General features: G+C 34.1%; 2 protein-coding genes across 2 annotated transcripts; one reads left to right on the top strand and one right to left on the bottom strand.

Moving 5' to 3' along the window:
- The first annotated feature begins 23 nt into the window (after positions 1 to 23).
- Positions 24 to 3,827, top strand: LOC110226060 (peptide POLARIS). The gene has a single exon (XM_021016609.1). The coding sequence runs from the start codon at positions 2,947 to 2,949 to the stop codon at positions 3,052 to 3,054; it is 108 nt and encodes a 35-aa protein (XP_020872268.1). The 5' UTR covers positions 24 to 2,946; the 3' UTR covers positions 3,055 to 3,827.
- Positions 3,615 to 7,839, bottom strand: LOC9302920 (protein BRASSINOSTEROID INSENSITIVE 1). The gene has a single exon (XM_002866801.2). The coding sequence runs from the start codon at positions 7,488 to 7,490 to the stop codon at positions 3,903 to 3,905; it is 3,588 nt and encodes a 1,195-aa protein (XP_002866847.1). The 5' UTR covers positions 7,491 to 7,839; the 3' UTR covers positions 3,615 to 3,902.
- Between the last annotated feature and the right edge of the window lie 7,269 nt (positions 7,840 to 15,108).

The raw sequence follows: 15,108 nt of genomic DNA, 5'->3' as shown, positions 1-15,108 counted from the left end.
AATACTATTTAAATAAAAATCATAAGTTACGAGGACATGAAAAGTTGTGACCCGCTTGCTCCGCCGAGTCCGAGGGAGACTCCCACGTGATTCCCTCGTGGACCGCACGTTCGCCACCTTAATCCAAGGTCTTAAATAATCATATCATGTATGAATGTAATTTAGTTTTAGAGCGATAGCTAATTATGTAAAAATTATATATTACACGATAGCTAATTGTGTTACTGATAGTACTCGCTATCATCAAAAGTTACATCTTTTTTTTTCCTTCTTCTATTATACTGATTTACGACATACATTACATGATTTTCCACAAACTGATTTCAATAATTATTATCAAGAAGAAAAATTTCAATAATTTTACAAGGCTCTCTTAAAGCAGTTTCAAAGTTCAAACCATTGAAAGAGTTAAGATAACGTAATCCTGACGCCCAAACATTAAGTATTGAAATGCTTTTAAAAAACTTGTTGAAAGGAGACTGGGAATTAAAAACGAGAAAGCTGGGAGAAGCTGCAAGGAGATGAATATAATACAGTATTTGAGTACTTCATTAAACATTAACGAAATCTGAGCCGTCGCTTTTTGTTTCTTTGTCTCTCCGTCGTGGAAAGAAGGAAGATTCCTAAGTGAGATGAATCCAACGATTTATTTGATTAAATTAGTTTAACATTATATCTTTATTTTTTTTGTAAGTTGTAAGAGAGCCAAACATAAAGAGACTAAATAGTATATATTGACAAAAAAAAAAAGAGATTTATATGCAGAGAAAGTATACATAGACATAATTCGACTTATAAGACCATGATAAACTATTATATTATGAGTACGTATATTATAGCAAGCAATTGCCATAATTTGACAGTAACTCGGTAAGAACAACTTTGACCGCTTGTTCGTCATGTGAAATAATATCTTGTTGGTACGTAAATTTGTATAAAGCATTATTAATCAGTGGTAAACAAAAACATACAGAATTGTAATCATTTTTGTGAAAAGAGAACGTATTTACATATTAGTTTTTTCACGACGATACATTTAAATTAATCAGTGTCGTTTTCAGAAATCTTAGCTGTATATGTATGGCAGAGAGCTCACACGCGTGGAAATTTGTTTGTCTACATGTTTACGTACAAAAAAAAGTTCTTAATTATTTTCTTTGTTTCTAGCTTTGTGTAGTTCGTACATGGTCGAAACCTCAATTTCTAAACAATTTATTTGAGAACAATCTTTAGCCCGTGCGGGGACTTTTGTACGTGAGAAAGAAGCCTCGAGAATGAACAAAACTACGATTAGATTGATTCAACTTCAGATTTCCATTCCATAAGCATAGCTATACATATATATTGATTAATGATTATGTATTACCTACACATCGCAATCCTCCACTTATATGCCTTACAGAAAAATATCTAAATGCATGGACCGTCTTGCACTTGACCATATTTTCAATTTTATATGTACATAATTAACAGATACATGACGACGTTTCAACGTGAATTATTGGTTTTATATTGAAAAAAAGAGGTCTTAAAATGATAGAATGGTTTTGTAATTATGAGTTCTTACAAATTGCATAATCCTTTGGAATCGTAACCCTTTATGTATTCAGATATTCCATAATTCTATCAAATTTATCATAGGAAACCTTCTTCCACCGTTTTGCAAATTAGTGATGTTTTTACTAATTTTCTCTTCAATTTCACAATTTTTATCATTTGCAGCTCAGAAATTTTGAATCATATATGGATAAATTTTGTGGATAGTGGCTTATTTGCATTGTGCTTATTCCTGAATTTAATTATATATGTGACTCGATTTCTTGATATCAGACAAAGAGCAATGAAACCCACGTACGTACCCAATAATTCCGCGTAACTAATAGTATTATTGACAAGTTGTCAAAATAATAGTTTATAATTTTTTTTTTTTTTTTGTGTTTATAAAATTTCTTAAGGCATATGAAAAAAATCAAAATGTATTAAGAATATTTATTAGGAAGATAATAAATTAATTAAGAGAATTGTATGGACGAGAAGGAAACACACGTGGGAGAGATATGAGAGAGAGAGAGAGAGAGAGAGAGGAAGAGGTCAATTCGGCGGAGACAGGAAAGGGACGGCGGCCCACGGCGGAAGGAGACGTTGTTAGGGGAAGTTTCCGACAAGAACAGCTTGCATGCACGGTGGCCCACGTGCTCCGTACCCACCACCGTCGCGCGTGTTCCGCTTGATAGCTACTCATCTCTTCTCTCTCATCCTCTACAGTTTAAGCGCGTGTGTTTATACGTGCCTATGTCAGTGTCTTGTCTAGATGAATAGTAGTGTATTGGTGTGAATGTCCACGTATCCGTATCGTATTTGTTTCAAGTTTTTTTCTTTCTATAATGTTCCTTAGAAATACATGATCATAGAGTACAGTATATAAGAAGCATGAATCATCCGTAGCTAATATTCAAATACAACATTTAAGACGTACTTTCCGAGAAAGACACAAATTATAAATATCTAGGTTCCAATACGTAATACGTGGAATCTTACAAATCATATATCTATGCGAAATATTTATTGATAAAGGTAAATTAATGACTATAGTCAAAGACAAATTGATGGATCTTGGAAGATAAAAAAATTTGGATACAAAAGCTAATGTTATAGTATTAGACTAAAGCTAACATTTAACCCAAATAAACCTTTCTTTAAGTTTCATCATCAAAAGTCTAAACTGATGATTTTTTTTTAGTTTGGGTAGTAGTGAGAAAAGAAAAATAAATTAATCAAAAGATTAAGACGAAAGAATTTTAAAGCAAGGAACACGAAATCCAAAGAGCGAGGGGAGTGAAGACAGTCCACGTAGCTGGAGAGACAAAGAGAAGAGCACGTGAGGCGCACGTTCCTTGTGTAAGACTTGTTGTGGTAATGTTGGTGCAGTGTCTCACTGAAACATGAATGAAACCCAGACTTTGTTTTAATTTCAGGCGAAGGTCCATTTCTCCATGTTATATATCAATCTCTTATTTATTAGCGAAAATGTTTAAATTTATAAAAATCCATTGATCACCCTATCATTTTCGATATCTAAAAGATACATCTATTCTAATGTCTATAGAGTTTATCTTATTATGCAATACATATCCTCCCATTTGCATATTGCAATTTATGACATCAAAAAACAAATTAGTAATCATTCTTTTGATTGTAAACTATAAGGTATGCGTTCTACTTCGGCCAAAATAAATTCAGTAGTAATGGAAATATTTTTGATAATTTGCACTGAATGAGGTAGATGGATATAAATATAGTCCAACGGTTCAATTTCACCAATAATAGTATATAGCAAAAAAAAAAAAAAAAAAGTTTAATTCAGCATAGTTCAAAAGGGACCACATTGGTCATGTAAAAATATTACACCCATAAAAAACAAATTCAAGTCTCATCTATTCTCACTTTCCCATTCCCGTGCACTGTGAATTCCCCAAATTAATTCCGACAATAATGAAATAATATGTCACGTGCATTTACATGAACATGATCAGTCGAGATTTAATACACATTGGCTCTTTCTTTCTTTCTTCATGATTCATTTCATTTAGAAAATTACTTAGGAAAAAAAATAATTTGTCAGCAACGTAGAAATCTTCATAGAACTAAAACGCAAACATTACAAATCCCTCCCCAAAAAACTGTATATTTACATATTTTTAACAAAGTTATTACTTAGTTCTCTTCTCCATCCCCCAATTCGACCGAGCCCGAAAAAAAAAACATCCGTCTTATGTATAAATAACATAGATACATACATTTAGAATATAGTAGAAAATACAAAAAAATAGACCCAAGGAAAATCGGACTGACCCTTAGATGATTGATGTTCAAAGAATCTGCTTTGGCTCTGTTTCTAACTCTCATAATTTGCCTTCAGGAACTTCTTTAATACTCATATCAACCATCTCTATTGTACTGAACCCTCCATCCTCTATTGATCCGATCGTCGACTGTGAATCTATCCCTGACCCGGCTTGTATCTCCTTAAACATCGCCATCACTTGTACCATAGTCGGTCGTCTCCAAGCCCGATCATCCAAACACGCAACCGCAACTTTTAAATGTTGTAAAAGTTCGATCTCTAATGCTGGATCTTCCTTCATAAGCTCGGGGTCAAACACGTCGCTAATCCGCAGTTTTGCATGCTGTTTCACCCATCCAACAAGGTTGTTATCTCCAAAATCCGGTGAATCGGTTGGCCGTTTACCAGTGAGTAGCTCGAGTAAGACCACACCGTAACTATAAACGTCTCCTTTTGTTGAACATCTGAAACTTTGGTAATACTCCGGAGGAACGTAACCCGGTGTGCCAGCTAATGTACTGACGCTTAAATGTGTATCCATCGCGCTCATCAGCCGTGCCATGCCAAAATCTGAAACCCGAGCTTCCAAATTCTCATCCAGCAAAACATTACTAGATTTCATGTCTCTGTGGATGATATGCGGACTGCAGTTGTGGTGAAGAAAAGCAAGCCCTCTAGCTGATCCGATTGCGATTTTCCGCCTTGTGGACCAGTTTAGTTTCACGCCAGCTTTCTTCGGATCGTGCAAAACATCTTCCAAACTTCCATACTTCATGAACTCATACACAAGAAGCCGCTCGTCTCCAACTTTGCAGTAACCAAGAAGAGGCACAAGATTTCGGTGTTTGATCTTCCCAATCGTTTCCATCTCTGCCATGAACTCTCTGTCACCTTGACCGCTAACATGAATCAGTTTCTTGATAGCCACCGCGCTTCCATCTTTCAAAATCGCTTTGTAAACATCTCCAAACCCACCGGATCCAATCAGACTATCGTTGTCGAAACCGTTTGTGGCCTTAAGAAGATCCGCAAACGTGAGTTTCCGCAATGGCTTCTCGAAAGCAGCAAGATTGATACTCAAGGCTTCTTTCACACCCGTCAGCTTCCAATTGGTGTTGTTAGCGGTTCTATCGCCGGAGTTTCCATGTCCTTCCGCATACATCTCCAATTCCGCCTCTTTCTTTCTCCGTCTCTTCCTCATCTCTCTACCAACAAGAATCAGCCCAAATATACACACAAAAGAGAACAACAATCCCATCGCCACGCTACCAGCAAGAGACGCTGGTCTCCTTCCATGAGATCTCTGATGATGAGCATACCCGTCTGCATTTGAGGGATCACACCGCGGAAGCGGATAACCACAGAGACCAGAATTGTTCAAGAACTTAGCCGGTGGAAAAGTCTCAAACTGACCCATCTCAGGAATCGGACCAGACAAATTATTATTCGACAAATCGATTTCCGTAAGCATAGTAAGCGCTGACATAGCCTGAGGAATCCTCCCTTCGAGCTTATTGCTTGAGAGATCAAGAATGTTTAACCCTCTCAGATCACCTACCTCATCAGGAATCGAACCAGAGATAAAGTTATGACCCAAATTGAGAATAAACAGATAAGGCATCGAACCAATCTCCTTTGGTATGTACCCAGACAACATGTTATAAGACATGTCCAGAAACATCATCGAACCGTTGTTATCAAACGTCGGCGAAGTGTGACCTCCATAGACTCTGGTGAAATTACAAGGGTTCCTCGTTGAAACCCGGATAAGTTGTTCCGGTCTGATTCCTTGAAACTCAAGTAAATTACCAGCTCCGTGACACTGTTTCTTCATCCCATCGTTTTTAATGTAAACGTACCTCTTACCGGCGATGAAATTGGCAGCGATTTTCCCGGATTGTTTGAACATTTCCGCCGGAATCGTTCCGTTGAAGGAATTGGTGTTAAGATCAAGCCAGATTAAGCTTCTGCAGTCGCCGAGCTCAGCCGGAATGTTTCCGTAGAATGAATTGTTGCTCAGCTTGAGGATAGCGAGATTCTCTAACCGGCCGATCCACCTTGGAATCTGACCGGTTAACCGGTTATTCGAGAGAGAAATCCAGTTCAGATTGGTACAGTTACTTAAACCGGAAGGGATTTCACCGGTTAAATCGTTGAAGTCGAGAATCAGAGTCTCCAAGGTCTTGACATACATGAGCTCCTGAGGGATCTCTCCTTCTAACATATTCAGCCATAGTTTCAGATCTCGAAGCTTCGACAGAGAGCCTAAGCTCGAAGGGATTGTCCCGGAGAGGTAATTGAAGCTCAAGTGAAGCGAAACCAGCTCAGAACAGTTGCTTAAAGTCGGTGGAATCTTCCCGGTGAAGCCATTGTTCTGAAGGTAAAGCTCCTGCAGAGTGTTTTTAGGGTTCCGGCAGAGATTCGGGAGAATCGGACCGGAGAAATTGTTGGAGCTGAGATCTAACGTTAGCAACGAAGCGGATAGATTCATCAGAGATTCCGGTAATTCGCCGGAAAACTCGTTGAAAGACAGATCAAGTACTTTAAGTCCTCTCATCTTCAACAACGTATCCATCGGTAACTCGCCGGAGAAGTTGTTACTCGACAACGCGAGTGATTCCAGAAGAGAACAAGAACCGAAGAATGGAGGAACCGTACCGTAGAAATCATTTCCAGAGAGATCAAGACCAGTGAGTGTATCACACGCGCCGGAGAGAAACTCAGGGATCTCGCCGGTGAATTTGTTCTCAGCCAGAGAGAGGTATTGGAGACTTTTAAGCGGCAGTGGAGGGATTGGTCCGACGAATTGGTTACCGGAGATGTTCAACAACTTGAGCTCAGTGCAAGTAGAGATAGCACGAGAAAAATCGCCGGATAATTTGTTCCCGGAGATGTCAAGATGTTGCAGAGCAGAGCAATCTCCGAGGAAAGGAATCCCAGTGGAGAAATTGTTCGACGAAACATCGAGAAACTCGAGATTTACGCAATGAGAAACATCAACGTCTCCACTGATTTTGTTTCCGCTAATCGCTAAATGCTTCAACTCTCCACAGCCATCGGAGAGAACCCAACCAACGACGTTAGCACCGGAGAGTGAATTCGAAGAAAGATCCAGAACTTCCAAGCTGTTTAGCTTCAACCCACCTGAAACTTTCCCGGGAAAATCAAGAGTATTGGAGGAGACGTTAAGAAATTTCAGACCGGAACAAGAACCAAGACTTGTTAGACTCGTTACAGGACCCGAAAGAGAGTTCCTTGATAGATCCAAACTGGTTAAAGAAGCAGAGCACTTGAAGCCAGAAATGGAGCCATTGATGTGTGAGTTTGAGAGAAACAGAGACTCTAATCCGGTGAGAGACATAAGAGATGAAGCCACGGCACTGAACCCAACGTTGAGAGGCTTGGAACTGAGATCAATCGAAGTAACCTTGTCGTCTCTGCAAGTAACGCCATCGAAAGTACACGGGTTTTTGTTGGAAGACCAGTCTGGGAGAAGATTCTTGTCAGGAAGAACGTTTTTGAAGCTTATAAGCTGATGGATTTCTCTGTATAAAGACTGAGATGGTGAAGCTTGAAATGAAAGAGAAAAGAAGGAGAAGAAGAAGAGAGTTGTTATAGAGAGAAAGAAGCTTGAAAAAGTCTTCATTCTCAGAGTTTTTTGAGAGAGAAAAGTGTGGAAGTAGAGAAGATGAGAGGGGGAATCTAGGGTTTTGGTTCCACCATTAGAGATGAAGTGGAAGCTCTGGAGAGAGAGAGAGAGAGAGAGAGAGAGAGAGATTTGGAAACGCTTAAAGAGAGGAGAGAGAGAAGAGTGGAAGAAGGTATTTATCAAATGGTGAAGGGAAGAGTGGTCACAGCTGTGCACTCACATGCCATGTTACCTCTTCTTCTGATTATTATAAAATTATATTCATTTCAATTTCGATAACAGATACAAACAAATAATACTACTTTTAATTATTGTATGTGTTTATATAAAAAAAAAATTAATTAATGCAAGAGGATACAAAAAATAAATAAAATAATGGCACACAAAATCCTTAATCTCATTGTATAAACCTTTTTTAAAGTTTTAAGTTAAAGAAATGAGGTCTTTGTCTGTACATGAGAGAGGTGTTTAATTAACGTGAGATTAGGGGATGGGATCAAGTCTTCCGCAAGCTACATATCCTATTTAGTATTTACCCTTTTAAAACTCTTCTTAAGACTTTATTAAATTATTTGTATATAGTTTACCCCAACCACCTATCACTTCTCGTATTCAAAACACACACAAAAGTCTAATCTGATTTTTCGGTTTGGTGCTGGTTTAGTTTTTGTTTTCTTTTCTATAATAAGCATATATGAATACTAATTTTTATATTTAAAAACTACAGATTTTTCAAGATAATTGACGTTATTTTTTCTTCTTACTTGGTTGGATCTTGATCGGTGAATTATTGCTGTATGCACTCACTGTCACCCAATATGCAAAACTTTTGATTCTGATATAAAGATGCCAGCAACTAACTAATTCCACATTTATGGACTAATGGTTAAATAGTGTTCAGTAAAAATGGAACATAGTATAAGCATCTAAATTTCTTTTATATTGATACTCATATACAACAAGATTTTGAGCATTCAATGTGATGGTTAGAAAGAGTTCAAATTTACTTTAATGTTAAGGTAATATAAATAGTTTTTACATGAATTTCACACCAACCACAAACATTTCACATTAACACTCGTCTCATGTTCACTCGCACTTGTATCTGAAAAAAATAAAAATAAAGTGGAGGAGAGACAATCTCTCTAGCTTTTTGCAAAAGAGAAAAAAAAAAAACGAGCGTACGTGTGAGCGACGATTGGGACATGAGTGTCAATTAATGGCAGATTCCATCTCTTTTTAAAAATTATTAATTTTGTTGTAACCATTATTATTAGTTTTCGCTAAATCTTTTCCCACTAATTAATCTCTCCTTTTACTTTTAAACTGCTTTCTTTTTCTCTGGCACTTACATAGACGGATAGACCAAACTTCTATTAAAGCCTTTTTCTATTATTTTTTCCTCTGTCGCAGTTTTATAGATATTTCGTAATTATGTACAAAACCCTACGTGCAGCTGTATCCGGTGTATGCATAGTTATATAATTAACAAATAAGACAATACTCTTTTTAGCCCACATAATCACTCGACGGGTCGAAAATGATACAAATATACAATAGATACATTTAGCAATACTATATTGTATTTTATGATTAAGATGGTCTTGGCGTGGTTTAATATTTACAAGATTTTCTTGTAATTTATTTTTTATTTGCGAAATCACAATTTGTTTATGGACTATACTTTTAATATACTGATTAACTCAATAGTCATTCTTTTTATTACAGTATAGAAATCCGTTTTCATATTTCCAATCGGATGAAATTCTATCATACTTTTTTTTGTTTTTTTCTGTTTGTATAGCAAAATTCAATAGTCATTTTTATTGTTGTGTTTTAAATATATCATATACGTTATGTTCTTTTTTGTTATTAAAGCAAAAATCAAACTTATAAAAAGTGCACTTTATACACATAGTTTTGGGTAACAGGAACTTGACTTCTTGAGTAGTAAACTTTTCAATTAAATTCGAGATATGTTACTGTCACTTTAACTTTTGTATAAGAAAATGTCGTCTGCAAATTGGTAACTGGTTTGAAGTTTCAACTTTCAGCGAACAATACTGCGATACCACTTTAAAATAAAGAAGAAAATTATAGAGAATGACATTTGTGTAATCTATTGCAAGTGTAACTCTTTTTTGGAAGGTTTGTATAAGTACAATGAACAGAACAACAAACAACCTGATATAATACTATATTGGTACAAGTAACTTTTATATAAAAACTGAATGAAAAGTATGTTTAGTGATGTATTAATTTCGTATAATAGAACATTTTATTCTATAATGTCATCATAATCAAGCAAAACGCCAAAATAGTGTAATGATTCTAACTTCCAAAAAAGGGACGAAACTGACCTCCCCACACTCTGATTATAAGCGTTCGTGTGACAAATCACCCACGCTCTCTCTCGCGCGTCAAACACACGTGAACACATAACGGCGTCATTCTCTTGCATATAGCCACTATTACGACGTGTGTTACAGACGCTTATGGACGTGAGTGTGATTGGTGGAGAGTGTCTATCTATCTAAAGTGTGACTAACACAGACGTTCGTAAATGTTAGCAGTGTAGTACACTGTACGATATGGACCCCACAACGGTCTGAAACAAATCCCAGCCATTGATGTCATCTCAACGGTCAGGATTTTTAACCTGGTAAATAATTTGCTATTTTCTTCTTCTTCTTCTTCAGTAAATCTAATATAGCAAACCGAATCTGTATCTAACAGTAAATCTAGTGACGAGAGTTGCACTTCTTCGCTGCAAATACGAACATGCCCTTGGATTATTATTGGTGGGACCTAATGGAGGGTATGTAAGTCATTTCAATTGCTATTCAGGAGAGTTATTTACCACACAACAAATCATCTCTTTTACTTTTCTTTTTACTTTGTTTTTCCTGACAAATGCCTCTTTTTTTTGTTACTACCGACAAATGCATCTCATTCTTTTCCTTTTTTGTACTATTTGGTAAAATTTAACTATTTATCGACACTAGTTACCAAGTGTTTTAATAGTAATTCTAATTCATGATAATATCGAATGGAATTTGTAATTTAAAAAAGAAAAATGCAAAAGTCAATTCATGATTTAAGTTTTAAACTATGGTAAGAAAAAAACGAATATCTTAGTATATATCAAAATTTAATTTCACATAGGTAACTTAGACGAGTAACATTTGATTTCTTTCTTGTTCTGAATCCATTTTGTACCAAAACAAATATAGAACACTTCTGTAATCAATAAAAAAATGTGGAACCAGAATCATATTTGTTTTGCTAATACAAATTTAATATCTTATGGCGTCCGAAATAAAATTGAACTAATAAATAATTTGAACCAAAAAAAAAAGAAAGAAATACTGACTCGACAGGCAAGCCGATTACATCTATAAGTGAATAGGACCCACTTGACGATAATTTTCCTTAATAGGCCCCACTCTTGATGGGCTTCATCTCTTTTTTTTTTTTAAAGGCTAGAAGTCTATAACTTTTAATTAAAATCAAAAATTAAAATCGTCACACAAACTGATAAAAATATAATACTGGAAACTAAAATTAAAATCAAAAACGTCACACAAAGAAATAAAGAATGGGAACAATTATCATTATCGTGAATAGATTATCAGTGTTATGGGACCTACCATAGCTAAGAAACCTCACGTGCTCATGTCCAGGTTAATGACGTGGCACAGTTTCGCACGTTGAGATGTCGTCTTTTGACCATCACCCTCTCCCAACTTCTGGTTTTATTATATTTTCTTCATTCATTAATAAATAAATTTGGTGGATAAAATTTAAACATTACTATTAATCCATAAACTGAAAATAATTTCATGTAAGAATAATACGTTCTGAAAACAGCAATAGTAAATGTTTTAAAGCTGGATTGGTTCGTTTTCTTCCCACCGTTGCATATATGCCAATAATAATCATTTATTTAAGTATAATGCTTGTCTTATAATTTGAAAGCCAGCTTATTGAGTACTTTCAAAGGTTTCCAGATCCTCCTGAAACGCGTGACAACACGAAACATCGCATATTTGTTTGTTCGGAATTATTGAACATTTTCAGTTTTAAATATCTTTTTTTTTTATTTTTTTATTTTTTGTCTTCGTTAAGGTTGGATTTTTACATGAATTTCAATATACCAAATTTTAACAAATTTTTTAATGACCAAATGCTCCTACCAAAAATGATACTCTTTTTGAGTTGAAAATGAGATATTTTTGAGTATATCTTATTTAGTCTGTTATTATTTTATATTTAAGATAATAAACTACGTGAAAACTATTAAAATCTCTAATATTATAATTTTAATTATATACATATATTTTGTTTATTATATATTATTTCAATAATTAGAAAATAGTGGTATATTATTTGTAGCCAGTAGATCACGAGTTAGTTTTTTTTACTGAACCAATATATCACAAGTTAGTTTAATTTCTAAATTGGTTCATCGTAACATCTACGAGTTTTTAAATTATCGTATCTTTAAATCCTTCCTTTTTCATTCCATTACAAAATATCTTTTGGAAAAAATAATTACAATAAAATGAACTAAAAAGTCTAAATACAAATAGTTGTGTGGGTGAGCTAATGAGTGGTGGTTGATTATATAACAACAATAATAAGAAAGAATGCAAAGTTATGAGACAATTCAGTGGAAGTGGGAGATAAGCGGGTGGCTTTATGCGGCCATCTCTCTGCTCTCTACCTTTCCTTTTCTTCTTTTTCCTAACTTTTTAGCTTATGCAACAAATATTAGTTATTGTTTGTGTAGATTTTTGGATTCATTTTTTGATGTCTTAGCTCTGAGATAATCGTTAGGAAATTAAAAAATCATTTTAAACGAAACGGTAAATAGTTAAAGTTACTAAAACACTGATGTACTGGTTTTTTTTTTTCTTTTTCCACATCATGATAGACTCATGATTCATTGATGTACTGTTATTATTCTTTACCATTCAGTTTAAATGATTCAGAATGTGGTAATTAAAGAGTTCATTATGTGTTATCCTTACACGGATGTAATGTTATGTAGTATATTTTTTCAAGGGGTTTTTGCAAAAATACCCCCTTTTCAATGTCACTTTTCAAAAATACCCTTTCTTTAAAATTTTATAAAAAATGCTCTTAAAAATATAAGATTTACCCAAATATGTATGTAACATATTAAAACATACACAAACTACATTTCTATGTATCTAAAATCTTATAAATACTTTATAAATACCTTATAAATGTATTTTAAATACCTTTAAAAACCGTTAAAATATCTTGTAAAACCTTTGAAAAACCTTAAAAATCCTTTAAAATAACTTGTAAAACCTTTAAAAACACCTTATAAAACCTTATAAATATTTGGATCGAGTCTTCAAGTAGTAGTTACAATCCATAAGTACCTTTAGAAACCTAATAAAACTTTATAAAAATTTCAGATTTAAAAAGGAACATTTTTGAAAATGGACATCTAAAATGGGCATTTTTGAAAAAAGGAACACCAAAAAAGACATTTTTAACAATTTCCCTTTTTCAATAGGACTATTGGTTTTTCTATTTTATCTTTCACGAAGAGACAAAATTGAATCCTACCGAATAATATCACAATTACATGAAAATTTCCCAATCTTTATAAACTAGTCATCCGATTGTATTAATCCAAATATATTAAATCATGGATATTTTAAGTGGAAATTTGAGAAATCAAATATCTGCTATATATAATTAAATATTAGAAACAAAACAAATTGTCCGCGAAAAATGCGTGAGTATGTATACTGGTAAACTATATACAATAATAAACCACCAAAACTCATAACAAAATATATCTATTTTGATGATGTAATGATGGTAAACAATAATAGCATATTTTCCTAAAGTGCAATCTCAATACATCGTAGCAGTTGTATTTGGACCAGATTATAAAACTATTGATCAATCATTGTAATGAAAATCGCCGTACAAGCACAAATTACGAATATCTTAACTGTTTCTCATGATATGATTAAGAATTAAATTAACATCGCAACCTTTGGCAAATCTTAATCTAAATAGCTGTCTAAATTAACAACAACGAATTTATTTATATCATAGCATCAGTAGCATTGCGCAATAATATACAATTTAGCATTTCGGTTATTGCTATAGACGTATATTTTGCACGTAATCTTCAAAATCCTTATCTCTTAAGCTGGTCGATCGTATTAATCAAAATCATGTAGTTACGCTCTATCTACTTTGCTTCGTATTTTTAAATAATATTTCTGTAGTTTACTATTGTATAACGAGTAACGACCTACCAAGATACCCCACGAAGGACCCACGTTGTAGGTCTACTAACAATGCAGCGATGCATTAAACGAACTATATAGTAGTTCTCGACGTATGATTGAAATTTAACATTATTAAAATAATCGTTTTTATTTCGTCTGCTGGATTTATCGTTAAATTTGCCATTGGTATGTTAAGCTAATTAAACAAAGATATAAATTCAAAATTATTAATATGAAAATACGAAGAACTTAATACATCCTCTACTTGGAAAATTTGAAAAAAAAATTGGTCAATGAAGACAATGGATGTGTCCTTTCAAATAAATTTGAATTAAGTCCCGAACTGTTTCCAGCCAAAACATCTATCTAACACCTAATTGTTAGGCCAGTTTAAAATTTTGTATGAAATTTATGTTTGGATCCCAAACCCCATTTAAAATCAACATGTACGTCAGGTTATCGAATAATAATTTCGTCTGTCATATATCAACAACTTAAAGTAGCAAAATATGACGAATAATGCTTAGCTGCTCAATACAGGGTATTGACTTTTGTTTCATGTTCGTAAGTATGACTAAATTGTTTAGGTTTTAGTATTAGTAGATACAACTACAAATAATTGTGTTTAAAACTATGAAATTCATTATAATTTATTTTAGTCATATATTAAAGTACAAAATGTTAAGTAGTTTGGTGTAGTTTATTTTCTCTTTATTTGTATTTTGTAGAGACAAACTATGGTTTATTTATTGATTATATATATATAAAACGGGAAAATTCGTGTGGACTTCCTCCAATAACGGGAATTTTCTTCTTCTTCTTTTTTTTCTCCAAAGATACAAAAAAATAAAGTCACACATTTCTGTCCTTCAAACAATCAAACGTCAAATAACAGACGCACGTGTGAGGAGAGATCCCGTTTAACACTACACGCACACGTAAGCAGAGCTGTTTTCGTTAGAACTTTCCCGTTTCGGTTATCTCCACACGCAACTACCTCTTAACACTGAGCTTTACACGTGTGCACGCCCCCGTTTAGTTTTCTCTTTCGCTCTTTTGTCTTAAAGACTCTAAACATAAAAGTCTTGATAATTAAAAGAGACGTCAAAAGAGGAAAAAAAAAAAGAAGATAATTATTGAACTAAAACCCTTATAACACGGCGATTAACTGGGGTGAGTCCATGTGCTTGATATAGAATGATATGGTTGATGACATTTTAAAAAATAAGATTACGTAAAGACCATGATGATATCTCCAATAATAAATGCAAAATATTGCATTCAAGGAACCATTGTATAATTCCGTTCATTTTGAATGCAGATATTTCTTT

Source organism: Arabidopsis lyrata (assembly GCF_000004255.2).
Source record: "Arabidopsis lyrata subsp. lyrata unplaced genomic scaffold ARALYscaffold_7, whole genome shotgun sequence".
Classification (NCBI taxonomy): domain Eukaryota; kingdom Viridiplantae; phylum Streptophyta; class Magnoliopsida; order Brassicales; family Brassicaceae; genus Arabidopsis; species Arabidopsis lyrata.
The sequence above is the reverse complement of the archived record's forward strand: the minus strand, read 5'-3'. Positions and strand labels throughout refer to the sequence as shown.